This window comes from Ips typographus, linkage group LG7, assembly GCF_016097725.1.
Source record: "Ips typographus isolate SLU linkage group LG7, UJ_Ityp_2.0, whole genome shotgun sequence".
Taxonomy (NCBI): domain Eukaryota; kingdom Metazoa; phylum Arthropoda; class Insecta; order Coleoptera; family Curculionidae; genus Ips; species Ips typographus.
In genome coordinates this window covers 5,617,710-5,642,802 of record NC_138428.1, presented here as the reverse complement: position 1 = coordinate 5,642,802, position 25,093 = coordinate 5,617,710, and the positions used below count along the sequence as shown (strand labels likewise).

At 39.1% G+C, this 25,093-nt stretch overlaps 8 protein-coding genes across 12 annotated transcripts; 4 read left to right on the top strand and 4 right to left on the bottom strand.

Annotated features, from left to right (window-relative positions):
• The first annotated feature begins 35 nt into the window (after positions 1–35).
• Positions 36–2,376, top strand: Pms2 (mismatch repair endonuclease PMS2). The gene is made up of 3 exons (XM_081983417.1): positions 36–281; positions 343–506; positions 570–2,376. Exons 1-3 carry the CDS (start codon positions 36–38, stop codon positions 2,347–2,349), a joined length of 2,190 nt encoding a protein of 729 aa, XP_081839543.1. The 3' UTR covers positions 2,350–2,376.
• Positions 1,796–17,856, bottom strand: RhoGAP1A (Rho GTPase activating protein at 1A). 3 transcript variants are annotated; one of them, XR_014178829.1, is made up of 18 exons: positions 12,254–12,707; positions 11,434–11,657; positions 10,952–11,384; positions 10,788–10,880; positions 10,551–10,730; positions 10,313–10,491; positions 10,114–10,261; positions 9,941–10,063; positions 6,797–6,985; positions 6,552–6,740; positions 6,300–6,501; positions 5,993–6,243; positions 5,803–5,921; positions 5,604–5,743; positions 3,675–3,921; positions 3,390–3,614; positions 2,526–2,633; positions 1,796–2,395 (listed from the first exon to the last, which is right to left on the bottom strand). XR_014178829.1 is itself a non-coding variant. In XM_081983410.1 (18 exons), exons 2-18 carry the CDS (start codon positions 12,548–12,550, stop codon positions 2,615–2,617), a joined length of 3,258 nt encoding a protein of 1,085 aa, XP_081839536.1. In that variant the 5' UTR covers positions 12,551–12,594; positions 17,728–17,856; the 3' UTR covers positions 2,373–2,614. The 3 variants fall into 3 exon arrangements, 2 of the variants coding, with proteins under 2 accessions (XP_081839536.1, XP_081839535.1); XM_081983410.1 differs by adding an exon at positions 17,728–17,856 and having other exon boundaries at positions 2,373–2,633; positions 12,254–12,594; XM_081983409.1 differs by having other exon boundaries at positions 2,373–2,633.
• Positions 12,718–14,072, top strand: LOC145731584 (leukocyte receptor cluster member 1 homolog). Its single transcript, XM_081983431.1, has 3 exons — positions 12,718–12,857; positions 13,030–13,129; positions 13,185–14,072. The coding sequence occupies exons 1-3, from the start codon at positions 12,835–12,837 to the stop codon at positions 13,950–13,952; spliced, it is 891 nt and encodes a 296-aa protein (XP_081839557.1). The 5' UTR covers positions 12,718–12,834; the 3' UTR covers positions 13,953–14,072.
• Positions 13,956–15,001, bottom strand: CIAPIN1 (cytokine induced apoptosis inhibitor 1). The gene is made up of 4 exons (XM_081983433.1): positions 14,823–15,001; positions 14,413–14,772; positions 14,233–14,363; positions 13,956–14,176 (listed from the first exon to the last, which is right to left on the bottom strand). Exons 1-4 carry the CDS (start codon positions 14,953–14,955, stop codon positions 14,063–14,065), a joined length of 738 nt encoding a protein of 245 aa, XP_081839559.1. The 5' UTR covers positions 14,956–15,001; the 3' UTR covers positions 13,956–14,062.
• Positions 15,087–16,650, top strand: LOC145731583 (queuosine-tRNA galactosyltransferase-like). 2 transcript variants are annotated; one of them, XM_081983429.1, is made up of 8 exons: positions 15,087–15,222; positions 15,277–15,499; positions 15,549–15,613; positions 15,668–15,736; positions 15,784–15,947; positions 15,996–16,148; positions 16,197–16,476; positions 16,529–16,650. In XM_081983429.1, the coding sequence occupies exons 1-8, from the start codon at positions 15,190–15,192 to the stop codon at positions 16,607–16,609; spliced, it is 1,068 nt and encodes a 355-aa protein (XP_081839555.1). In that variant the 5' UTR covers positions 15,087–15,189; the 3' UTR covers positions 16,610–16,650. The 2 variants fall into 2 exon arrangements, with proteins under 2 accessions (XP_081839555.1, XP_081839556.1); XM_081983430.1 differs by lacking the exon at positions 15,996–16,148.
• On the top strand, positions 16,716–17,474 carry LOC145731590 (mitochondrial cardiolipin hydrolase-like). Its single transcript, XM_081983439.1, has one exon. It carries the CDS (start codon positions 16,776–16,778, stop codon positions 17,415–17,417), a length of 642 nt encoding a protein of 213 aa, XP_081839565.1. The 5' UTR covers positions 16,716–16,775; the 3' UTR covers positions 17,418–17,474.
• Positions 17,857–17,966: 110 nt separating the features above from the next.
• On the bottom strand, positions 17,967–22,408 carry Trhn (tryptophan hydroxylase). Its single transcript, XM_081983422.1, has 9 exons — positions 22,114–22,408; positions 21,826–22,062; positions 21,592–21,682; positions 19,309–19,474; positions 19,203–19,253; positions 18,872–19,153; positions 18,690–18,816; positions 18,399–18,631; positions 17,967–18,343 (listed from the first exon to the last, which is right to left on the bottom strand). Exons 1-9 carry the CDS (start codon positions 22,204–22,206, stop codon positions 18,064–18,066), a joined length of 1,560 nt encoding a protein of 519 aa, XP_081839548.1. The 5' UTR covers positions 22,207–22,408; the 3' UTR covers positions 17,967–18,063.
• A 54-nt stretch (positions 22,409–22,462) lies between these two features.
• LOC145731579 (serine/threonine-protein kinase SBK1-like) lies at positions 22,463–24,772 on the bottom strand. Of its 2 annotated transcripts, none has more exons than XM_081983423.1 (5): positions 24,632–24,772; positions 24,462–24,573; positions 23,466–24,010; positions 23,163–23,417; positions 22,463–23,111 (listed from the first exon to the last, which is right to left on the bottom strand). In XM_081983423.1, exons 2-5 carry the CDS (start codon positions 24,537–24,539, stop codon positions 22,511–22,513), a joined length of 1,479 nt encoding a protein of 492 aa, XP_081839549.1. In that variant the 5' UTR covers positions 24,540–24,573; positions 24,632–24,772; the 3' UTR covers positions 22,463–22,510. The 2 variants fall into 2 exon arrangements, with proteins under 2 accessions (XP_081839549.1, XP_081839550.1); XM_081983424.1 differs by having other exon boundaries at positions 24,462–24,570; positions 24,632–24,747.
• Positions 24,773–25,093: the final 321 nt, after the last annotated feature.

The following is a 25,093-nucleotide window of genomic DNA, read 5'->3' as shown; positions in this document are numbered from 1 at the left end:
TATTTTACCCACAAACACTAAATCCGTGTCCCATCATGGACAAAATGGATTTGAGCCCCGTTGAAGAGGAGTGTACTGAGATTAAGCCCATAAGCAAAGGCACAGTGCACCAAATATGTTCTGGTCAGGTGGTGTTAAGTCTGGCCATTGCCATGAAAGAGCTGGTGGAGAACGCTATCGATGCCGGAGCCCGTATTATTGATATACACTTGAAAGAGTATGGCTCTGAACTGTTGGAGGTGTCCGATAATGGTACTGGGGTGCAGGAGGATAATTTTCAGGTTAGTTCAAGTAATTTACACTCCAACCATCTTATTTAAGTTGAAAATAAAATGCTTCTAGAAATTGACCTTGAAACATTACACATCCAAATTGAGGCAGTTTGACGATTTGGAACGTATTGGAACTTTAGGGTTCAGGGGCGAAGCCCTAAGTTCACTGTGCGCCTTAGCTGACGTGGAAGTGGTCACTAGACACACTTCTGCCCCTACTGCAACTAAATTAAGGTGCTTTTTCAGTTTTTTCACTTCAATCTGATCTAAGTTTACAAACTCACAGTTTTCTTAAAGGTATGACTTTGAGGGCAGGATTGTCAGTCAGGAAGTTGCAGCGCGCGGAGTTGGTACCACTGTAAGATTGAAGAACCTCTTCTCCACGTTGCCAGTACGAAAAAAGGAGTTTACGAAGAATTTGAAGAGGGAATATTCGAAAATGTGCGGACTTTTGTACGCCTATTGTTTGCTACCAAACAGAGTGAGGTATAACTGCACCAATGCCACTTTAAAGAGCCCCTCCACTTTGGTGCTGGCCACCCAAGGCCTGGCAGACGTCAAGGAGAATATCGTTAGCGTGTTTGGTGTGAAACAATTGGCCAGTTTGGTTGACGTCAGTTTGGTTAAGCCTGAACCGGTAATTTGTGAAGAATTTGGACTTAAAGACTACGTAGAGGAGGAACTGCCGTTTGACTTCCAGCAATTCCTAATTTCCTCCGCGACACACGGAAGTGGCCGTAGCTCGTCCGACCGGCAGTTTTACTATATTAACAACCGACCCTGTGAACCGTCCAAGTTGATTAAACTAGTAAATGAAGTGTACAAACAGTTCAACAGTAAACAATACCCTTTTGTGTATCTGAACGTTATTACTAAAAAATGTTTAGTGGATGTGAATATCACTCCAGATAAACGGCAGGTGTTTGTAGAGGAAGAGAAACTACTGCTAGCCGCTGTCAAGGCTTCCATGATGGACGCTTTTAAGTCTTTCCCTTCCACTTTAAAGGTACAAACACTCTCACAAAGTTTTAAAAGGCCGTTAAGCCAGGAAGTGGTAGGTGGGAGTATTTTTGACACTTTCAAAAAACGTTGCAAGTCTCAAGGAGCTGACAGGAACTTGGATAGCTTTATGAGTGTTACCAGCAAAAAGTCTTTGGGAGTACGTCAAACACAGTGCGGGACAATTTTTGATGTATCTAAGAGTGAAGAAGCTGTGAAGGAGGCTGACAGTAAACTGGATGAACTGGTGACTCTGGCCTGTCAGCTAACTCAAGAGGAGGAAGTTATGGATGTCACAATTGATAATGAAGACCTTAGTCAGTCCCGTGAAAGAAATGAAGTACCATTAAAGCTGGATTTGACACGTTTAAAGCAACTTCTGGACGTTGCAAAAGACTCGGAAGAATCTATTAACAAAGTGAAGTTTAGAGCTAGCGAAATTACACCGTCACTAAATCAGCAAGCTGAAGAAGAATTAAACCGACACTTAACCCAACAAAACTTCACTGAAATGCAAATAATCGGACAGTTTAATTTGGGTTTTATTATCACTAAACTGGGCAGTGATTTGTTTTTAATCGACCAGCACGCCACTGACGAAAAGTACAATTTTGAGCAACTACAAAAAACTACAACTTTGGACAGTCAAAAACTGGTCACGCCAAAACTTCTAGAACTAACCACTGCCGCTAAAAGTACTCTACAAGAATACGAACGCATTTTCACTAAAAACGGGTTCACATTTACCAATCTACAAACCGATGGGGCGCAAGTCTATTTAACCTCAGTGCCGATAAGCGAACGAATGGTGTTCGGTAAAGGCGACATAGAAGAAATGATTTTTATGCTACAAGAGGACGCTAGTAACGCTACGTCGTGCAGACCATCGCGAATCAGGGACATGTTCGCCTCAAGGGCGTGCAGAAAGAGCGTGATGATTGGACGAGCGTTGGCTAAAAGTGACATGCGCAAACTGGTCGATCATATGGCCGACATTGAACAACCGTGGAATTGTCCGCACGGTCGACCAACTATTCGACATTTAGTTAATTTGGATTTGATTGAGGACACTGTGTAATTTTTTAAATTAAATGTCTGGAGTTGATGCTTTGTTTTACTGGAACCTAAAAATTAAAATTGTTTCCAAAATTGAGATTTGACTGTGACCAAAACAGTCAAATTAAAACTAAAATTTGCCGGTGCAATTGACCCTAAACAATTTAGCAATTATAATTAACTGAAAAGTGATCTTACGTTTATCCATAATATCTTCTAGAATCATTTTCTTGACATTCTTCTAAAACTGACAGCCACCGACAATTCTTCTTTGCCGACCTAAACGATCATCTTGACCACAAAAACCTAACCAAAAAAAGCAATATTAGGGTGTGTACTTACAAGTTTATTGTATAAAACATCCTTAAAGAGTAATGGCGCGTTTACAAAATATATTATGTATGTATATAGTGGGGAAGCACTGTTCGGCCCTTATATACGTGCTGCACTACCGTACATAACGTATATACAAGGTCGGGGCACTTAAACAAAACTACATCGTAAAGCGCCCCCTTTTCGGCATTTTGTTCAGGTTATATTAATTTAATACTTAAGCGTTAAAAAGGTACAATCACATTTATGTGTATACATTATAATTATTGTTATGTATAAAGTGGTGTGACGTTTTACTGAGACTGTCATTTTGAATACTGAAACTTCAATCTGTCACCAGGTAGGTCAGTCAACGTCTAAGAGTAAACAAACTTAACTAACTATATACAATCCATACATGACCAGAAATTGAACAAGCGACAATCGCACAGTATACGCTACAAACAGTGTAAATCTACACTAAAAAAGTGGTAAAAAAGGGCTTATATGAAAAATAGCCACGTCCGAATAATGTAAAGCCAGCCTAAAAAGATATATTGGTAAATTTTGTGTATTATAAATATATACATACAGGGCCCATAATATAATAGGGGGTATAAAAGCGTCAAATTCAGTCATAAATGTCGACGTTTACGTATAACTTACTGGTTTTATTGCTAGAACCATGAATAATGGATGGAAGAAAATCGTTTCACATACTAAAAATTATTAAATTAACGGACAAACTACCTTCGATTAAGTTTCTGCGACCCGTTGAGGTCCTGCAAGTAACAGTACAGAATTCCGGCCTGGGCCATCACGTCAACGGTGCCGGTGGCCAAACTCTCGCGATGTTTCTGGCCGTCTTTTTTCGTCCCGTCCACTTTTGATAAGGCCGGTCGTAGCAACGTAGGCCCGAACACCGTTGCCAAGTTGTGCAACGACATTTTGTTATCGTCTTCGTAGGCGTGCACTCTGTTTTTTTTTTTAAACGGTCAACTCAAGCGCTATTTTGGTTCGACAAAAGAAACTTACTTCATCAAGTGGTCCAAAATAAACTTGATGCTCTCTTTGTTGGGCGTCGGCAACTTATCGAAACACTCTTTGAGCAGTTCGGTGCGTCGTTTCAGATTCCCGTTGCTCTGATTGAACGCTTCGAGCAATTGCGGATAGAGCTGATCGGTGAACAGCGCTTCGGGGAGTTCTCGAAGGTATAACTTTAATATACCGGTCACCGAATGAACGTCAACTTCTTTTAACAACTGCTCAGCTTCGTACGAATCTAAAACGCGTTGTATTTAATCGATAATATCTATAGATAACCACAACATGGATTGATAGGTTATATTGTTCAGGTGTTAGAGGGTGTCAAAGTTAAAATGTGATGAATCACCTACCATAAAGCTACATTTACAATCACTACCAAGTCCACTTCAAATTTGACAGTTTTCTATTAACCATTTACAATGACATGGAGTTGACTACTGACATCTGTAGTTTGATCTAAAAATGTGTCTGCAGTACTAAAGCTAAGTATTACCATTTACTAGCATCAGTAAGCTTATTCAACCGATAAAAAACTACAGCTACTGTACTACTACAAACTGTGCTCAAAAGTTGCAAAAATCGAGGTTTAGAAAAGTTTTCTTGCTGTATTCGCTACAAAACGTGTTTCCGAGAATTATGACAGTTATTTTGACCGTGGTCACAATTCTGCCTAGCTAAATTATTCTCCAAACACCAAGTGACATCTCTTTCTAGTGTCAAAACTGTCAAAATTTGCCTAGAATTTTAACAATTTGAATTCTGATATTAAAAATAGACGTAATGTAAGATACACGTCAGTTATTACTAATGTTTTTAACATACTTGTCGTGATTTTTAGATGTCTTTTTAATTTCTAAACTGTGTCTAGATAATTCCTGAATATTCCGAAACAACAAGAACAATACCTCATCTATGGTGAAAATCATTTATTTATTGACACATCCTGTATAATTAGATAATCAAAATGTGTGGTTGTTCAGAAGCAACGTAACTGTTTGCATTAGTTTTGTCATTGAAAAGCTGAAGCAAATTTGCATCGCTATTTACAATTTGCTAAATACTACAGCTCCTACGTGAAAATTTACGCAAATAAACATGTCTCCATTATTAAACATCAGATTTCAAAACCCTCAACTTAGGATCTCCTAAACAAGCTTAAACTAAGCTTCCCTCGCTCCCAATACCCCAAAAGGTTAATTAAAACAGTAAAAACCACTCAGACCTTTCTGTAAATGCATTTCAAAACAACGGTTCTGACATTAAATGTCACATTTGAGAGTAGAATCTTATATACTTCAATTTTGGTTTGTTTTTTATAACATTGACAACGCCGCTCATTTTCACCTTGATGACGTGCAACTAAAGTTATAGGCCGCATTCGTTTTCAAGCTTCATGAAGCGAGCAGAGCGTTTTTGACGTCACGATGACGTAATTTGGCAAAACCATAGTTTGATCAATTGTCAAATTACGTCATTGTGACGTCAAAAAAGCTCTGCTCGCTCCATGGAGCGTGAAAACGAATGAGGCCATAATAATCAGGGTATAGTTAATCTAATACAAAGACGTGTTTTGGCGTCAGTGTTTACTGGAGTGTTTACAATGCCTGTCTCATTTTAACTCATTCTGATGAAAAAAGATGGCCTATGTTACTAGAACAACTTAAAATTCAAGTTAATGCTGCCACCAAAATACGCCTCAAAAGTTTAAAAGACAAAAATCCTTGAAAAACGCAAAATGTAGTAAATTAACTAAATTGGTCAGCTTGACGCACTTTGAAGTCAAATTGGAATTATTTTTAATGTAAAAGTCACTTTAGAGGTCCATATGTCATGTTTGCCAATTTCATAACAAAGCTGACTTTGAAGTGAATGTAAATGTTGTTTGTTCAGATTTATGTAAAAAAAACAAAAACTCACTAGTTTCGAAGGACTTTTTAAGTTTGGTTATATCGGTCTGGGAGCCGGACACCCTGTATATGCCCACTTCGCACATGCCCCGTCGCTCCACCTCTCGTATACACGCAGTTATAATGAATGGAATGTTTCGTTTCTGTTTCCTGTTAAAAAAAATAGTATTACTAGACCACCCTGTTTATACTGCAACTTAATTACTTACTTGCACACGACCTGGATTTTTTCACCAAACAGTGAGCCCACTTTCCCCGCTGGCACTCTGCGCAAACTCACCTCACACGGCAGGTACCTCAAACCCATCCGCAAGGTGGCGCCGTTAACCTTAAAAAAATGTTTTGTATGGTTACAAAATATCATTAAACATTTTTTACCAATCACAAATGGAGACTTACTCTAAACACTTTGTCAACCATTTGTTGCTCGTTGAGCCAACTGCGACTCAGCTTGACCGTGTGTTTGCCGAATAGGGCGTCATGCGGAGTTCCGGTCTCCCGGTAAACGAGGATGCGCATGTTTTCGCACCCTTCCAGGTCGATGACAAAGTTTTCGTTCCAGTGCGGATTCTGCGTGTTTTTCACCGTTTTCGTTTTGGCTTTTTGGAAAAAGTGGCCGTAGAAATCCACCTCGACGCACACGTAGATATCTGCAACGCCAAAAATTACCCAGTTACGATGAAAACGAGTGAAATTGTTAACTTACCACAGGTAAATTCCAGTCCAGTCATGTCGTAAACGTACAAATGAAGATCGCCCACCAGCAAACTTTCATCTTTCCCGCTTCGGAGTAGGTAGGAACCCATGTTGGTTTTCAGGAATTGTCTACAAGCTGTTATCCACGTTTGTAGCTCAAACATGCTGAAATGCGGCACGTTGTTTGGTTGTTTTCCTGTACGTTCGGTTGCCTAAAAGAAAAACCGTAATAACTCTTTCTTAAAAAAAGCCAGAAACTCACCTGGAGAGTTTGTATAGCTTCGACCCACTGCGTCCGTTCAAAGTCACTGGACAAAAAAAATGTATACGTCCGTCCGGCGGTCCGGTGCTTGATCCGGAATACCAAATTGGGCGACACTAGCACCAACTGGCTTTCCAGTTCGAGCAGTCGCTTTCGGAACTTGTCCGAACCCCGACTCGATTTAGTACGCTAAAAAAAAATACAACTTTGGTCCAACCAATCACAATGTTTCACCACTTGCTCACCTTCTCCTCGTTCAGCTTCTCTTCTTGTCTCAGCTGATCACGCATGTTGCTGGTCTGAGACTTTAAGGCGACAATGTTGGACTGGGAAATTTCGTGAATGTTGGCTGTTCTTTCTTCCAGAATCAGGACGTGCTCAACAGGAATGAACCATTTCAGTTCGAAAGTGTATTTTTCGTTACGACCCGACGACTGTCAATAACAAAAAAACCGTTATTCTATTATGTTTGATTTAAGCAGGCCAAGAAAATTGATTTTGGTTGGGTAATAGTAAGCCCACTTGTGCAGTATTTGCTAAAATTACATCAGTTTCTGCACTACCAGCAGTAAACTGTAACTTACTGCATAGACTAAATGATAAATACAGACAACCAGGGCAATGTAATTAAAGTGGCACCCAAAAAGAATAAACGGCTTCCTTTTTGCGCTTCAAGGGCTTCCTAATGTATTTGGGCCGCTTCAGTTGTAGAGGTAAACTCTAAGAGATGGCGCTAATACAGTTCGTCATTGCAGACATAGTTGCCACCTTTTGCAGCATTTCTTGTAATCCGCTTTCTTTTGCTATCCGATCTGAACTGCCTAAGAAAGCTTGATTTTTTCAAATAAATTTGAGTTAAATTACTCGTATTTTGAAAACTAAAGAAGATCGGTCGAAGATCTAAAGAAGGTATCGATAATAAAGATTTTATTTATTTTAAAAGTCACAGGACTCTTTTTTAACGTCAAAACACTATCCTGAGGGTCACGTGACCGTTTTTTATTTTTTATACTGACACACACAAAAAAAAACACAAAAATGAAATTTATAATGTCACATGACAGTTTTAAATGTCATTTGATGGATCACGTAATCGTTTTTCAATTTAACTGATATTTTTAAAGACACGTGACCCTCTTTACAGTGCAAATGGCCACGTGACAATTTTCAATTATTTTAACGTCAAAACGAAAACCTAAAGGTGACGTGATTGTTTTAGATGTCAAAGTATTATTTGAAGAGTCACCTGACTCCTTATAATGTGTAAATGGTGACGATTTTCAAAAATAAAATATATTTTTAAAGGTCACGTGACTCTTTTTACAGTTTATAAAGTCGCATAACGATTTTCAATAATTAAACATTTTTTTAAAAGTCACGTGACTCTTTTTTAATGTGCAAATGGTCACGTAATGATTTTCAAATACTCAAATTTAATTTTTTTTAGTCCACGTGACTCTTTTAAGATTGAAAATGGATTTTATAATGTGACATGACAGTTTTGAATGTCAAAATGTTATTTGAAGAGTCACGTGACTCTTTTTACAGTTCCTAAAGTCGCATGACGATTTTCAATAACCAAATTTTATTTTTAAAGGTCACGTGACTCCTATTTAATGCCAAAACGGAACCCTGAAGATCACGTGACTGTAAATGGCAAAATATTATTTGACGGGTCACGTGACTAATTTCAATAACTAAATTTAATTTTAAAGATTATGTAACCGTTTTTTAGTTTTAAACTCTAAATCTCTTGACTCATTTTAAGGTACAAATGGTCACGTGACTGGTTAGAGATTAAACATGGAATTCATAATGTATTAAGTATAAAATAACCCCCCTTGATGAATATTAAGAATAAACTAATAGCAAATAACTAAACTAAAAATACAACAAAGTGAAACACAATAATTAAAGAACACACACAAAATCCAGTTATTTTTTGCCTAGAAACAAAACAAGAAATGTGATTTGTCAACTAGACAACGCCGCATTAAAACTGATGTTTTCCAACAGTCAAAAGATTGGAATTGCTGTCTCTGGCTTTAAAATTACGCAAATATGCGTTTAGTGGTGCCATCTCACGCTGCTTACTTAAATTAATTTTCAGTTCCGTTGCCACTGTTTGTCTATACTTATCATTTAGTCTATACTTACTGTAAGAATATTTGATTCCTATTCATAGTAAATCTCACATTGTAACATCACTGTGTTAATTTGGGCCTAAAGCTTAGTTCTCACAACCGCGTTTTGCGTCTGACGTCACTTATTTCCTATTGGAAGAAGCAAAATTTGAAAATGACAACCCGCAATAAGCTGAAAATTTTCAACTTCTAGCGTCTGTTTCTAGTGTTTTGACATTTTGGACGACGCATTAAACGGCCCATACATTATACAATTAGTTGTACGATAGATTGAACATACAATTTATGTGACAAGTTGCACAGGATTTTGGCCACAAATACAAACAATCTGAGCATCAATCGGTCTTGAAGATTTGTTGTACTTTTTAAACTTCTGTAGCACACAGGGCACATGCCGCGTACGTTGTCAAAAACAATTACAGCAGCAATAGTGGTCGCTTTAGTTCATGATGAAAGAAAAGTTAGGAAAAAGAAAAGAAAGGAAAAAGTTTATGTTTATTGGCATATTCATTGGATTTCACATCCTACAAACAAACCTGCTCACGATAGAGATCAATAAATTGTCCAAAATGTATTAGTCTCCATATTTTCGAGAGTTTTAAGTTATTTTTTTAAGTTTATGTCGAATTGAGTCCGACTTGTCGTATATCAAACGTTGTCGTACGATAAATTTTTCTCCAGTCAAACTACCGTACGATTCGACCGGGTCCGGGGACTTGTTGGACGACAGCATCACACACTATGCAATTATCGTTTCGACGGTCGAATCTACCTGAGTTGTACAACTGAATGGCAAAACCGAAAAAAAAAGTGAATGAACACGGCAGTCACAGCACCACAAATGAGGTAGGTTCCCTATGTTTATATTCATATCAAAACTAGGTTAATATCTCAAATTCATTTTTAGTTTTTATGTGGCAATTGCCATGGAACTTTGAGAATAGAAGATATTTATCCTTGTTTCCAAGGCGACAAGAATGAAGAATACACTTCTGCAAAACATGCTGAATTAACCTCAGAATTAGCTGAATAGCAGAATACCTATTTAAAAATGTAACAGTTAAATTAAAAAAATAAACAAAATATTAACAAAAATTGTGACAATTAAAAATATCGTGTTTAGAGACAACTACTGTGAACAGGGAAAAAAGTTTCGCTTCAGCTGAAAATTTACTGTTGACCAATAGGAAATAAGTGACGTATCAGACGCAAAACGCAGTTATGAGAACTAAGCTTAACTCTTACCTTGTATTTGGCACAAGCTATAACGTCATTAAACAAAAATAAATGCCTCAACTTGCGATGATTATCCGCGTATTCGACGATAAAGGAGTTTTTCACCAAACGCCTCTGAGCCCTGTCTGTAACCTGTTTAAATCAAAGTTTAGTTTACACGACAAAAGTTGAAATAGACTTACAGGAAACATCGACTTGGTCTGGATCATATTAAACTGATCCAAAAAGTTCTGAGTGATGTTCAGAGCCTCAGATAGGCTGTGATGGTCCGGATTGTTTTGGTTCACGTGATTCAACAAATCGTGCAGAACCATCGCGTTTTGTTGCACCCTAAAACCCAACCTGGATTAAATTCAAATTATAAAATAACGCAGTACCGACCTGGCCACCGGTTTATGTAAGAGGTCCTCCAAAGTGATAGGTTGTTCTGATAAGGTTTTGCAGATGATATTACGAGCGATTTGGTAGAAATGGGCGCTGTTTGAACTGCATTTCCTTACAGTGTCCAAAGCCTGACCGTAATTACTCAAAAAAGCCCCGTAAAGGACCAGATTGTTAGCCTTAAAACCAACAAAACAAATCACTTTCCAAATAACCTCAAAAATGCGTAACAAACTACCATGTGTTTGAAACTATCCCCAATCCTAGTGTCCCATTTGACTGCGTGCTTTTTGAGCTCTTCCAGAAAATTGGAATGTAACCGGTGCAGTTCGGGGATTTTGAAAAAAATCGTACTGAAATCCGCCTCACTTAGTATTGGTTGCGACGAACCAAGAGTAGATTGAATGCCTTTCATGTACTATAAATATAACAATCAAATAATAAAATTTTCAGACCTAAGAGTAATTAAAGAGACCTTTAAGAAAACATTCAGCCATTCCACGTAATTGGTTTCGTGGTCAATAATATTACGCAGTATGTTCCGGTACATTTTGTCTGAGTCATCCTCCTAGAAAATAATTACAAATATATACTACGACCTAATTAAGTCAAAAAAGACAGTTTTGAATTAAAACTTACATGACTGAACTTTCTTTTGGGATTCGGCGTTGACGATTCCAAAGAACTGGAACTAGCATAGGAACTGGCATCAGTGGCGGGTCTGCGCAGTGCTGCCACCTCTTCTTGTTCGTCCTCGCTGCTGCTATGATCCTCCCCATTTTTCTTGGACGATCCAATGAAATACTCGATGTTCACGTAATTCGACGTGCCCGGACTTTGGGGTTCGATGGAATGTTGCGTTTTCAAGTCGATCGGCAGCGTGCTCGCCGATCCAAACACGTTCTCGTTACTCGAATGATCGCTACGCGTCGCCAAGTAGTCTTCTTCAGGGGCCACCATGTCGTAGTACGGTTCGTCGAGGTGATTCAATATTTCTGAACTAGACGATACTGAATCACTGTTACTTCTTTGAGTGTCAAAGTTTTTGACTGAGTCGGGTCGGGCTGGAACCCTGCACAAACTTGTAAAAAAAATTTGTCACAAAGAAAAATTAAACCTACTTTGGGGGTTGTTTTACGACAACCGGATCTTTTTTGTTCAATCCGTTTACTGCAATCACAGTAACAAACGAGGTTTCCTGTTCCTGGCCGGATTTACCGTCATCCAGTGATTCCACAGATGATTTACGCATCTGTTTGGAAATTTCGTTGACGCACATATGCGCCGATAAAGATTCGTTTGCAGTGCTACCCTCTTGAGGTAAGGACAAGTCAGTTGGTGAGTCCTAAAGTAAGATTTAATTTTAAAACTTTGATTTATGGTAAGAGTAGTTTGGTTGGTTCAGCTTGCTGCTTTTTCTTGACTAATCACAAGTGATTTATGCAAAAAACAATTTAAATACTTTAAAGGCATTTAAACCTGCAAACCACAGCTGTTTAAAGCTTGATACTATATTTCAATTTTTCTGGGTTATTTCTAACATAAATGGGTGAAGAAGCTCAAGACAATAAAAAACTTTTAAAAAATACATTTTCCAATTAACTAGATGAATTCTCAGTGTAACCACTGTGTTACCAAAAGAACCAAATTAAAAGGTTTCTGTATGTGTTTGAAAAATGCCCATCCAGCTGTAGTTTGACATTTAATTGAGGTGACTAATTTTAATTGTCTCATGTGGTTAAAACCTGGTGGATAACCACTTTTACATCAACATACAAAAAAAAAAATAAGTTACAGAGTCAAGTACATGTAATGCAGTTTCTGACCAGAATTCAGTGTAATTCACAATGATTTTTAAAGTAGCAACAACAAAGTGACCCTGTTACAACATTATTATCCCAGAATAAACAAAACTGACACTAAACTAACATAAATATTTACCTTTGATAAGACATCTTCCCCACCCAGTCTGGAAATGACACCCAGGTCAGACTGAGGTGTATCATCACTAATCACCTTTTCCTTGGCCAATTTTCTCTTGTGTTGCTCCACGTCGGACAGCAACCGTTCCAGGTACTCGACGTAGAACTGCTCCTTTTCGAGTTCCTCCTTGAGGATGGTAACTTTTTGCTTGTGTTTGGCCAGGTTCGCCCTCACGTCCTCCTCCCAGGCGCCTGGCAACGGACTTTCGGGGAACCGTTGCAGCCACACTTGCTGGAAGTCGCCGAACACGCTCATCGTCACGATTCAGTTACGCAGTCTTGTTTCGCCCAAATTTGGGGCTACATATTAATTAATTACCGAACAATGAAAACTACTGTTTCCCCGACGATAAACACTTCCCATACTAAAAAAGTAAAAACACCTTTCATTGACGTTCCGTTTGACGTGTTTGACAAGTGACGGGTACACTGTCTTCTGTCATTAAGTACTAGGTTATGTTGTTTGTTTTCTTTTTTGTCAATGGTGCATATTTAATTAAGAGAATTGTGGCTTAATTTATTGAAAAATAAAGGAATAAAATGAATATTCTACCGAAAAAAAGGTAAGCAAAGCTTAATTTACTAGTGAAAAAAAACGTAATCTATACTTTTCATGGTTTAAATGTCTAAAATCCTTTCTAAACTTCCAGTATAGTAAAGAAAACCTATTTTACTAAAACCCACCCTTTTCAAAATCAAAACTCTTTGCTATTCTAAAATCAACAAATATTTCAGGTGGCATGTTCGAACACGCGAAAACATAGCCAGAGTGCGCAGAGATGAGGCCAAAGCCAAAGAAGAAGAGCGAGTGAGAGATGAACGGGCTAAACTAGCTGTAAGTACCTAAAAAAAAAACCGCTTTCACTCCACTCAAACACACATTTCATTAGGAAAAAGAAGCTAGAAGACAACTGTTGCTGCAAAAATCACGCTCAAGACTGAAAACTGACACTTTCCTGCCTTTGGACACCACAGCACAAAGCAGTCAACACATCAACATTTTCGAAGAATTGGAAGAAGGCAACGCCGATCTGAAGCAAACTAACAAGGAACACGACAAAGAAGCTAAAGAAGAAAAGGAAAAGTATGAAAAACAAATTGGTTACCTAACCTATTTGGGTCAGGACACCAATGAAGCACTAGGCAAGAAAAGTTGGTATGAACAAGCCCCTGAACGATCTAAAAATGACAAGACTGAGGTTGGTTTGAAGGCTAAAAAACGCGAAGACCCATTAGTGTTGGTCAAAAAATTGACCAGCCATTATGAGAAAGCCTGTGAAAAGAGTCAAGACCCTACAAAAAAATATAAAGAGTACCAAAAAATGGTGTTTAGTCCCGAGAAACGGAAAAGACGGTCTAGTTCAGATGAAGAAGAACAGAGAAGGAGAAAACATCACAAACACCACAGAAAAAGTTCTAGTGATGAGTCAGAAGCTGATGAGGAGAAGGTAGAAAAAACGAGAAAACTGGAAGTGTTGCGAGCACAAAGGTTAAAGAGAGAAAGGGAGGAGAAGGCAAGGGCTGAACAATTACTAGCTAGAATTAAAGGGGACGGGGCAGAAGTCAAGAAAGTAGCAGCAGAAAGCAGAATAGGGAAATACAATTCTCAATTCAATCCTGAGATTGCAAAGCAGAATTTTGCAAGGCATAAATACTAAAAATTTGTTTGATTTGTTAAGTTTTTTGAGTTTAATTACACTAATTTTTTGAATTTGTACAAGGTGTTTTAGAGATGTCAATTTTGAAAAAAATACAGTAAACAATACATTTAAACATCATTTTTCAACAGATTACTAGAAAGCTGTATTTTCTCTCCTGGTTTAAATGCAGGCATACCCAAATATGGGCAACTGGCGCATCGAAAAGCATCCCCCAAGTAACACTAAAACAAATAATCTTTACTTTCAACCTTAGCTCACTTTTAGACCATTGACTTACACTGCCACATGAAGATTTAGGGGCTTCGCCTGTATTTACAACTTTACCACTTTGAACTTCAGTGGCAAGCTCCTCAGCCAAACCACAAGAACAGTCTTTGCAAGCTTTACGTTTTCCGGTTGTTGAACAAACTAGAAATAACTACATTAGCTTAACTGAAACTGTTCAAGTGCAGCTTACCCTTTAAAGTTGCCGCGTCAGGTTTGACCAAGTCGTCACTGTCAAGTAACTCATCAGGATCAATAAGTTCATCATCATCATCATCAAGTTTCCAAACAGGAGCAGGTTTTTTCAGGTTCAATTTCACAGAAGACCCCACAGCATATTTGGGTTTTGAGGCCGTTATAGTGTCACTGACCGAAATATTCACAAATCCGTTTGTTTTCAAATTAAATTCAGTTGTGTTAGAATCACTCAAATTGGTTAGGTGCAGTTGTCCTTCGGGTTGAAGGAGTTTTAATAGTTGGGCCCATGTTTGGGTTGTAATAAGGGCAGGATTTACATCCACTAAGGCTTGTTCTATGCTACCAGGGGTAAAATCTACAATGAATGCTTGTAGGTAGGGTGACTTGACAAATTTTATGTGGTACCTTGAAGGGCTTGAACTGTAGAAAACTTGGCTTCCTTAAAAGTAGCAAACTGAGAAGTGTTTCTGTCTTTGTCTCCATCATTCGTTACAATCAATAAGCCAAGGGAGTCTTTTAATTCACTTGATTTCACCATTTTTTCACTCACAGAATCACAGATTAATAATTGGAGGTTAGAAATTAGAATCAATGACAGTAGAATATAAAATTTCATTCGCACGTGACCCTGTATACCACTTACGTTACTCGGTCATGTGACCACTGTCACCTACGGACTTTGATTCAAGTCACCTAACCTCAAATAAGCAAAAATGTCAACAACATAACAATATTTGTTTTTGAGGGTTTAAAACAAGCACAAAATGCAAAAATGCCGGGTCCGAAGCCACACAAACACCTTATCGTAAGTATTTCAACCACCTTTACTACTGTAACCAATTCAAATTGAAATTTGTAGAGTATCATAGTGCCGGTGCATAATGGGGCCCCGTGGATAGACAGATGTTTCCAGGGCATCGTGAAACAAACCGCCCTCGGTATTTTGGACGTAGAAATATGCGTGTGTAACGACCGTAGCACTGACCAAACCCCCCAACTGTTGCAACAATGGGAAAACACCTTCGAATCTTTTGGGGTTGCACTGAAAGTTTATCACAACCACAACCAAATGCAAGGAGGAGGTGAGCTTGTACAGATTCTGATGGTCTGGCTACAAATTATTGTTTTCAGTTGGCTACTCCAAAAACAGAGCGGTAGGGCTTAGTGCTGGGGACTATTTGTGTTTCCAAGATATTGTGAGTTGCTTTGTATTTGGTTAGAAGTACTTGTTATTAAAAGTGTAGAGTTAGGATGATGTGATGCTTCCTGACAGGGTTGTAAAACAGTATCAGAGGGCTTTGAAAGAACCACAGTATACAGTAAGTCTGATTAGCTGTAAAGTGGGGGAGTGACAGTGCTGTGGAAGTTGGTAGGTTGTCAATTTAGGAGAGAACCCCCTGATTCTACAGCAAGATACACAAAGTGGGCTAACAGTTTGAGTTCTGAGCAGTTGCACCTTCAGATTTTCACTTCCCATGGTCCTACAGTTATAATGCCTACTTGGTTTTGCCATAGAAAAGTTTATGACAGGTATTCTTCCAATTATAAACAGAACTACATTTTACACTGTTTGACTAGAGTTGGGGGATTTACAGAAAAACTACATGGCTGCCCTGAAGACTTGTTGTTTTTCTATCAGCACTTAGACTTAGGTGGAACAGTTTGTAGGGTTGATGAAGTTTTATTAGTCTACACATTCCACCCTAATCAAACCACTTTCACAATCAAAGAGTTAAGTTATTAAGGCACTAAATGAGTGAAATAACAACCATATTACAGGGAGGCTATATGGGAAATTCGTTTTTCCCATTTGGCCAGGTTGGTATTGTCCAAATGGCCTAAATTCACAATTTGGAATGCAGGTAGGCAGGGCCGCAAGTTTTACAAGTCACTGTCACCATCAGACAAGGATAAAGTGAAAGCTTTTTGTGATGTTGACCCACTGAAAATTGGAACCAAATATCGGGAGTTTGACGAGGTTGAACGGAAATTTGTAAGGGAAGTTGATATTGTTCATTTCAAGAAGGCTGCGCCCCCTTTTGTGATTTGTATGAAAATGGTAATGGTGGTTGCAGCAAAGCTGTAAAGAGGGCTGACTTTTAGTGTTGTAGGACTTGACTGGCGGCCAATTTGAGGCGAATTTACAGTCACTAAATTTGACCGAAGGGGTTGACTATGTAATGTTCAATTAAGTTGGTTGTAGTAGAATAATAAAGGCTTTATATTTTCAAAATTTCTTACTGTTTTCTCTCTCTGACTAAAGAAAGCGAATCCACTGTCAATATATATTTGACAGTTGACATATAACCTTAATGTTTGAAAACATAACAAAGTCGGCAAATTGGTAAACAAACCAGTATGTGGCCTTATCCCTATATTTTAGGGGTTTCGGTAAGTTTAACCTTAGCCCCCTTAGTGCTGCACTACATACTGGAAAAGCGCGAGCAGAAACGTCTACAATCGCTCAAAGAAATCAACAATCAAAGCTACTATGAGTGTATCTTTGTAGACTATAAAAACTTCGGATGCCGGTCCCATTTGATCAATGAGAAAGAGTGCGGACCGCACTGCGCCTTTTCCTACCTAGAACGACTGTTGCACTTTCTAGCCAGCGCGAAAACGAGCATCAGCATGTGCATGTACATGCTAACACTAAAACAAGTGGCCACCGAGTTGGTGAATGCCCATAAACGCGGTGTGACCGTACGACTGATTACCGATAAAGGGATGAGCAAAACCGTCTCACAACAGTCGAATTTGGCCTATTTACGCAAAAATGGAGTCGCGGTTAAAGTGAGCTTTTCTGAAAATGAACTGATGCATCACAAGTACTGTCTGGTGGATGAAACGAGTGGCGGGGCTGCTAAAGTGTTTTTTGGCAGCGTGAATCTGACCGCTCAAGCTTTGTCCAAGAATTTCGAAGCGTTAATTTTCACAAACAATATTAACGTGATTAGTCGGCTTAATGAGGAGTTTGAGGATTTGTGGTTGCTGTTTTAGCTTTGTTTAGTTGCCAACAGTTTGTTGTACTATTGAATTATAAGACTGATGAGTGTAGTTTGGATTTTCTGGTAACCTAACCTATGTCAATCACTTTATAGATGGCAGCACTACTTGCTTTTAAAAACGTTTACGTTTCTAGGTTATTTATTAGTGTTTTTTTTAAGTTTATTGCTATTTTATGCTTTGTACTACTTGTTTGAATCACAAAACGTTCTCATAGCAAAACAAACTCAAAGGAAGTATGCATGTAAAGCCACAAAAGTAACTTTTCGTGAAGCATATTAAGGAATGGTTTGAGACTACTTACCTGGTTTAAATGTTACTCAAAACGACTAGGCAGATATCGTAAACGTTGATCACTACTTTGGGACCCCAAAAGTACAGTTTTTCCGTTAAAATCACCAAATTTAGCAAGATCAACCGATTCAAAAGACGCCACCCGCCATGACACCGGTAATACTGACAAGACAAACGTCACCAGTGTCATTGTCAGACAATCAGCACTACCAACCTAACCTAGTCACTACACATAAAAAAAACTTAGCCCTTGTTTTGTGTGTTGCCTAATATTGTACACATTACAATGTAATCTCTGTGATGTTTTTCAAAAGTTTATACATTTACTTTGAGGTTAAATAGATATTTAAGCATGTTTGGGGTTGTTTTCCGGTGTTTCCCCTTCATTCTCATTCGCTGTGTGCTGCGTTGCCAAACCGATCTGAAGTAAAGTGGTGATACGATTTATATCCAAGGTCGAGTCCCTGGCGCTGATCTTCTTCAGAGCGCTGTTAACGATGCAAAGATCACCACGCAGCTCAGACACGACTGCGGTGATTTTCTGAGCGTTGCTCAACACCTCTACGGATTGAGTGTAGGGATTGTATCTGATGCCGAAAGGTCGTTGAATCTGTTCTGCAAAGGTCCTGATAAACAATTTAACTTAGTTTTTAAGAGACGGCAAGTGAGGAAAGGTTTAACCTCATTTTTTCCTTAGCCTCCTCGAAACTGTCCGTGTACCAGTACCCGAGTTGATAGTCGGTAATGATGCATTCCTGTTGTGACGTTAGTTCCGGATCGAAACGTTTCACTTTAGTTTCGGCGTTGGTCACTGCGTGTCTCAATTCGGCAACGCTGCTCAACAACCCCGCCCCGTACACTTTGAGAGCGCCATCTTGTTTACACAACCCAAATTCCACGGTGAAAAAGTACAGCTGCAATTTTGACAGCTCTGCCATTTTGACAAATTCTGTGAGTGATTAAAAAAATTACCGTGGCCAGCTTATTGACGTCCTCATCGCAGGCCCCCAAACTGGCCAGACCTAGTTCCTGGGAGAACTGAGCGAAGCTCGGATTGGCTAGCAGCGGCATGTGACCTAACAACTCATGGCAACAATCCCTAACAAAAACTTTCTGTCAAAATTACACTAAATGAACGTAAAAAAAAAACTGACGGTTCTGGAGTGTAAAACGGGTCGCTGGCGTGTCGAATATACTGAGTGCAGTGGAAAATTCGGAAAGCGAGACCACTGAGAAAGTCCCGAGGGGTGAGATAACCGGCTACTGGTCTCAGTTGAAAGCCGGTTTTACGCTTGAGAAACACGCTGACGTCTTGCAACTGAGGAATGTTGTCCTCACGATAACCACAGTATTTGACCAGCTGAGGCCAGTTTTCCAAGTATTCTTTGCAGGCGTGCGTTTGGTAGAGTTTTTGCAACTCGCGAAACACCACACTCCTATTATAGTATAGTGTAAATCGGCTTATTTGATATGAACAACACTTACCAAGTTTTCACTTCCTCTTCAGTGTATTTGACTTTAGGAATCGGTTGTCCACTGCACAAAGCAATTAATGCAATATTTTGTGATAAACAAAAAAGAATGGACGTACTGTTTATAGTTCATAGCGATCCGGAAGAATTGCTCTCTCCTCTTCCGATACACAGGATCTTTAAAACCGGGATGATCGGCGTCCAACTCGCTTCCGTACATCAGAACGTTCTGAGCGTTGTCGAGCTCAGATATTTTTCTCGGAAACCACGGCATCTCGTCGAAATCTTAATAAATGTTAAAATTTGAAAGTGCTAACCAGAGGTTAACTTTTACGCATGTAAAATTGAGTCAATCCCAACGACCAGGGAGGTAAAATTTCCAGAAAATTAAATTTATGGAAAAATTTGGGTCATTTTCCGGAAAAATAGAAAAATCTGTAAATTCAAAAATTATTTGATTTTTACATTACAATACCTGTACAAGGAAGAAAAATTGTTACTTGAAATTTCTTGACAATTCTAGTTTTTAATTTTTCAAGGTAAAACAGTGCATGGTACAAAAAAAGTGGTAATAAATCCTGAGATATTGAGCAAAAACTGCAAAAAACGAGAGTCAAATTTGACGCCCTCTAGCGGCTAAACGGGGCAACTTAGCCGTACCCGCTCAACGTCACGTGATAGCCCCGTTTATTAGCTTTCTTTTGTTATACGGTGGTTTTATACAGAGAGTTTCAAATAACCGAGTTATGGACAATTTTCTGGAAAAGTGTGTATCAAAGGTATTTAAGCAATTGAGGTTAATTTTGAAAATAAAAAAGAGGCACCCTTGAAAATTCTTGACAATTGTAGTTTTTAATTTTTTAAGGTAAAACAGTGCATGGTACCAAAAAAGTGTATAGAAGGTAAAAGTTGCATCCCATCGAGGTGCATTTGTGGTAAAAAAATTCAGACTTCTAACCTGAAAAGTTCCTGAGATATTGAGCAAAAACTGCAAAAAACAAAAGTCAACTTTGACGCCCTTTAGCGGCTAAACAGCGCAACTTAGCCGTGCCCGCTCAACGTCACGTGATAGCTCCATTCATTAGCTTTCTTTTGTTATACGGTGGTTTTATACAGGGTGTTTCAAATAAGCGAGTTATAGACGATTTTCTGGAAAAGTGCACCAAAATTTTGCTCAAATTGGGAATTTCTGCTTTCGAGGAGGGTAGTCAAAGTAAGGCTGTTAGAGCAAAAACAATTGAATATCGATACCTTTTACATCAAGTAGGCCTAGAATTTGACGTAGATTTTAAAAATCGAATAAAAAATTATAAGTTTGGTTTAAAATTTGGGACACCCTGTATACTGATGGATTATCTAGGAATAAAGTATATGCAAATATCTACAAGATTCATATTTGGTATTTTTTTATAAAATAAAATTAAACAAGTTACAAGGATGTTAAAAATTAATTCAGTCACCCTGTAAACTATTCCATTGTATTGTCAATAACTCGATTATTTTGACAATTATAGGGTGGTTCAATATACCAATTTGTAGCCGTTGAAATTCTCTTTTGACCACCCTGTACAGTGTTTTTACTTAAAACGTCGAATAACTGAGTTATTTACTGTTAAAACTGAGTTGTTTGTTGTAAAGTTTGATTTTGACAGTTTTTTTCCCTATCAAGGAAAATGTTCATTTAATCATAAAGTAATTTTCCGGTAAATTTCTAAAAATGGAAATCCAACGACTAGAGCGATTAAAGTGTCTTACAAATGACTACGTTTATACCAGCAGAAAGTTTAAATACCACAAAAAGCCCTCTCTGGGAGTAAACATAGACAACTTCAGCAAACTAGACGCAGAAGTATTGTTGGTTGCCTAGCATTTAATCTGCTGTAAGAGGTTTGTAAATAACTACGTTAACACCAGAATAAATTAAAGTCTATGCAAGAATTGTCAAGAATTACAATTAATTCAGAGTAAACCTAATAAAAAAATCGAGTTAATTGTCCACATTTGCGTAAATTGTAGCACAATCACAAACTACCCACTGTGCTGAGAATGCCCATGCTATGTTTACACCAACAGTAAAATGTGCAAATGTATACTAAAAATACCTTCAACATAATTAATGTTAACTGGAGTAAACTAAAAAATCAAAGGAATGGCCTTCTGAAGTAAATCTAGTCAAACACAACTATTATTTTTCACGAGGCTGAAATAAAAGAGGGTGAGCAGAGGGCAAATAAATGACCAGTTGAGGCTTTTATCTCCTTAGCGAATGTGGAGTGTTTACTTCCGTATTCATTAAATTCAGCGAGAATCGGTTTCTCAATGATTTACTTTAAGTGTGCTGTTTTAGTTAGACTAAAAGATTAGAACCGTTTTACGAAGAATGGATTGACGTCATCACTTACCAAAGCTTGTGGTGGCACTCAAAGGGGTGGGAGGGGGAAACTGTTCGGTACCACTCCCGTAAGATCCTATCACCATGGTGAGCACCTCTCTCTGTAAAAAAAATGATTTTCCAAAACCACTTTAATACAACAATAGATTTATATGATGCATTAACGTTTATGGTCATTATAAATATTACGATCAGAAAACAGTTTTACTGCTAATTGCCACTGTAAAGGGAAAATTCCACCAACCTTGAGCATCCGCCCCAACTGTTCCAGCTTTTTGGTGTCAGTCTCGACGTCCACCAAAAAATCCACTTGGCTGTCAGCGGTTTGACTTGGACGCGACTCAATATGCTGCACGTTGATGCCCAAATCTTGGAAAGATTGTAATGCCCTCACCAAACCACCCACTTGGTTTTTAAGGGTGAAAATAATAGAAATTTTTTCCGTTTGTACCGGCGTGGACTCGTTACTAGAACTAGTTTCCTGAAAACACCACTTAAATCACTACTTTTTTGAGTGTACTAATTTAGCTACCTGGTTCTTCAGCACGATGGGGCTCTCCTCTTTAAAGTTCCACTCTTCACCGCTTCGATAGAGCCACAGACCGAGTAGCGGTTTGCCGCTCATCTTTACGTTCTAGTGGATAGTTGCGAAATAAGGGCACGATTTCCTATCGGGGGGATTTTATACCGGGGTGGAAGGGACGTCCACCCCCTCCTATCGACACTCTCGATTGGCTGAATTAACGAAAAACAGCAAAAGCTTTTATATAAGTTTGTCGGCGTTTAAATTGGACAGAAACGTGGCAAACTTATTAATGACGTATACTAGGATGCTTCAGTTAGTTAGTTTGTGATTGGTAAAAAAAAAACTAATCACAAACTAAAAACAATACAACCATTTAATGTAGAATAAATACGAAAAAAGAAAACTATTTATTGTGATTAACATGGAAATGTCCAGACTTCCCTCTCCAACTAGCCTCTCCTTTCATACCGGTAGTTACCGGTTTCACCGTCGAACTGTCACTACTAAAGGCACTGTCCGATGACGTAACAGAAGCGCCCTTACCCACTGACACATTTTTGAACGGAAGCACGTTCACAATCTTCTTAACCTCCACACTAGTTTGTTCGGTTAGTGGTTTCCGGGGATCTACCGGCGGTTTATAAGTTTTCTCCTCCACCAGGTGTCGCCTGCGGCCTGAACGTCGTCGTGATTTGTTGCGTTTCTCTTCTTGTTGCGTTCTTAAAGACACCCGCGGTTCATCTTCCTCCTCCTCCCCAACCTCACCCTCTTCTTCACCTTCCTCGACAATCACGCTGTTTTCTATCCACCTCCTGATTCTGTCCTTTTTAGCGTCCCGGTCTACGGTGGTTTCCAGACCGTATTGAGTGAGACAGCGCAACAGTTTGTTTTTTTCTTCGGGCGAGCTGTGGAAACTGTACATGGAGGGACATAGTCCTTCCTCTTCTTTCAGTTCCTCGTTGGTTTTTTCCATGCCTTTGGACATCCAACGGTCTTCCAGATACCTACAAAAGAATCTTCAAATTTCGGTACACTGCACTGGAATTTGAACCAACCTATAGACATCCTTTAAATTTGTGGGACGTCTCTCTTCTTTGGGTTCCAAGTAGTGTTTGAAAAATCGTTGAGCCTTGCTCGAGACTAGTTTAAACAGTTTGGGTTGACGGATCATGGGTAGAGTGCTGGTGTGCCACGTGCAATACCGGACGTAGCGCGGATCATCTTTGGCCGCCTTCTGCCAAGGTAGGCAACCAGTCAAACACACGAAAATCACCACGCCAAACTGCCAAACGTCTTGACAGCTATTACAACTGTCAACACACAATAAAAATACTACTCGTCCATCAGTGTGAACTTACATGTAACTCTCATCGGTTGGAACTTGAAGGATTTCAGGGGCGGCGTAGGGTAACCATTCGTTTCTGCGCATCACCACCGATCCGGCCGGTCGCGTTTCTCCAAAATCGCACAACTTAATCCTGGAAAAGTCCGATTTGAACACCAAAACGTTGTCCAGTTTGATGTCGCGATGCACCAGCTCCATCTTGTGTATGTACTCCAAAGCGGACGCCAACTGTTTGGCCACTCTTTTGGTGTGCAACTCGCCAATACCAGTGTCGGAAACGTTGGACGTCAAGTCTCCTAGCGGAGCGTACTCCTGAGAGAAGACGTAGAAGCCGGCGGTTTCGAAGGCCACATCGAACGCACTGACAATGTGTTTGTGCGCCCCCAGGTGAAGACCGTAGTGAAACTCGCGGTAAAAGTCTTTGAGGGCCGTGTAGGGTTTTGGTAACGCTTTGAGTACCATTTCGGTGTCGGTGGCTTTGTGTTCCACCAACAAAATTTTGCCGAACCATCCTTCACCGACTATTTGTAAAATGTCGAATTCCTCAACCAAACTAACCTATAGAAATCATTTTTAGACAGTCGTACTTTAAACCAAGCTTAAGTAAGCACTTTCTATTAGAGGACAAACACAAATTTGCTAAATATCTCAAAATTCCTAGGTTGTCTGCAAATTTATGACAAAATGTAGGTTTTAAATAGGGGAATCTAAAATTGTAATAACATACAGGGTGTTCCATTCAAAATAACGCTTATTCCAATATTAGTAAACACTGTAACACACTTTTTGTACATAATAAGCTATTAGATATAAAAGGCTGGACAATGACTAGAAATAGATTGTTACTTTGTAAATTACACAGAAAAATGCACTATTAAGCTGGGTGTAATCAGAACGTTGTCCAAAAACTAAACAAAATAATTTGGCATAATTTCGGTTTGTTTTAAAGCCAGTGACGTTCCCAAAACAAAAACTCAACTTTGACCTTAATATTTCAAATTGTTAGTACCTTCTCAAGTTCAAATTCCCTTATCCGATGCAGGACGTTGCCCTTCTGACTCTCTCGGGCTGGTTTTGATCCATCCATGGCCGGAGGAGCATCCTGCTCCGATCAGAGCCTGCTGAATACGTCATCGTACAGTTTGATGCAATTGGTGTGACGTCATTTAGTTGGCTTACCTGTTTTTGTTTTAGTTTCAGCGTTAATAAACGTGTAGCGTAGGTTTGATGTAAAAATTATTAACTAAACTATAACGAAAGCTTGAGCCGCCGGAAATGTTGGCTGGCCCCCCCCCCACCCCTTTGAATAGCGCATTTTCCCACAGACCACGTGGGGTATTTTTAGCCTTTTCCTCGGTCAGGGCTCGCTTTGTCGTGTATATTGTCTCGTGCCAGAGAAAGCGGGCGACGCGTCGTCTAAATCAACGAAAAATCCCGCTTTAGCTATAACCAGATCCAGGGACTTTGAATAGGCTAATCAACTAGGCGATCCCGGGAAAACAATGGGGCGCAATTCAGATAATTTGTCGTCTCTCCCAGTCGGATACATTTGCCGTATAACTCGATTAGATAACGGAGCTTTTGACTGATTTTCCGCGCTATTTACGCTCCAAATCTTCAGAGAACCGTGTCGACAACTTA

Coding starts and splice junctions, on each gene's coding strand:
- LOC145731583 (XM_081983429.1), top strand. CDS start 15,190: ATGCCGGGTCCGAAGCCACACAAACACCTTATC. Junction 15,500..15,548: donor CAACCAAATGCAAGGAGGAG/GTGAGCTTGTAC, acceptor TATTGTTTTCAG/TTGGCTACTCCAAAAACAGA. Junction 16,149..16,196: donor ACCACTTTCACAATCAAAGA/GTTAAGTTATTA, acceptor ACCATATTACAG/GGAGGCTATATGGGAAATTC.
- CIAPIN1 (XM_081983433.1), bottom strand. CDS start 14,955: ATGGTGAAATCAAGTGAATTAAAAGACTCCCTTGGCTTATTGATTGTA. Junction 14,773..14,822: donor TACAGTTCAAGCCCTTCAAG/GTACCACATAAA, acceptor CATTCATTGTAG/ATTTTACCCCTGGTAGCATA. Junction 14,364..14,412: donor TGACGCGGCAACTTTAAAGG/GTAAGCTGCACT, acceptor AGTTATTTCTAG/TTTGTTCAACAACCGGAAAA.
- LOC145731584 (XM_081983431.1), top strand. CDS start 12,835: ATGAATATTCTACCGAAAAAAAG. Junction 12,858..13,029: donor AATATTCTACCGAAAAAAAG/GTAAGCAAAGCT, acceptor CAAATATTTCAG/GTGGCATGTTCGAACACGCG. Junction 13,130..13,184: donor ATGAACGGGCTAAACTAGCT/GTAAGTACCTAA, acceptor ACATTTCATTAG/GAAAAAGAAGCTAGAAGACA.
- Trhn (XM_081983422.1), bottom strand. CDS start 22,206: ATGAGCGGCAAACCGCTACTCGGTCTGTGGCTCTATCGAAGCGGTGAA. Junction 21,683..21,825: donor AGTTGGGGCGGATGCTCAAG/GTTGGTGGAATT, acceptor TTTTTTTTACAG/AGAGAGGTGCTCACCATGGT. Junction 19,475..21,591: donor GAGTGCCACCACAAGCTTTG/GTAAGTGATGAC, acceptor ACATTTATTAAG/ATTTCGACGAGATGCCGTGG.
- Pms2 (XM_081983417.1), top strand. CDS start 36: ATGGACAAAATGGATTTGAGCCCCGTTGAAGAGGAGTGTACTGAGATT. Junction 282..342: donor TGCAGGAGGATAATTTTCAG/GTTAGTTCAAGT, acceptor AAATGCTTCTAG/AAATTGACCTTGAAACATTA. Junction 507..569: donor CCTACTGCAACTAAATTAAG/GTGCTTTTTCAG, acceptor GTTTTCTTAAAG/GTATGACTTTGAGGGCAGGA.
- LOC145731590 (XM_081983439.1), top strand. CDS start 16,776: ATGTGGCCTTATCCCTATATTTTAGGGGTTTCGGTAAGTTTAACCTTA.
- RhoGAP1A (XM_081983410.1), bottom strand. CDS start 12,550: ATGAGCGTGTTCGGCGACTTCCAGCAAGTGTGGCTGCAACGGTTCCCC. Junction 10,492..10,550: donor GGGATAGTTTCAAACACATG/GTAGTTTGTTAC, acceptor GTTGGTTTTAAG/GCTAACAATCTGGTCCTTTA. Junction 6,986..9,940: donor TAGCTTGTGCCAAATACAAG/GTAAGAGTTAAG, acceptor TGTTATTGACAG/TCGTCGGGTCGTAACGAAAA.
- LOC145731579 (XM_081983423.1), bottom strand. CDS start 24,539: ATGGATGGATCAAAACCAGCCCGAGAGAGTCAGAAGGGCAACGTCCTG. Junction 24,011..24,461: donor GGGAATTTGAACTTGAGAAG/GTACTAACAATT, acceptor TGATTTCTATAG/GTTAGTTTGGTTGAGGAATT. Junction 23,112..23,162: donor AATTTAAAGGATGTCTATAG/GTTGGTTCAAAT, acceptor ATTCTTTTGTAG/GTATCTGGAAGACCGTTGGA.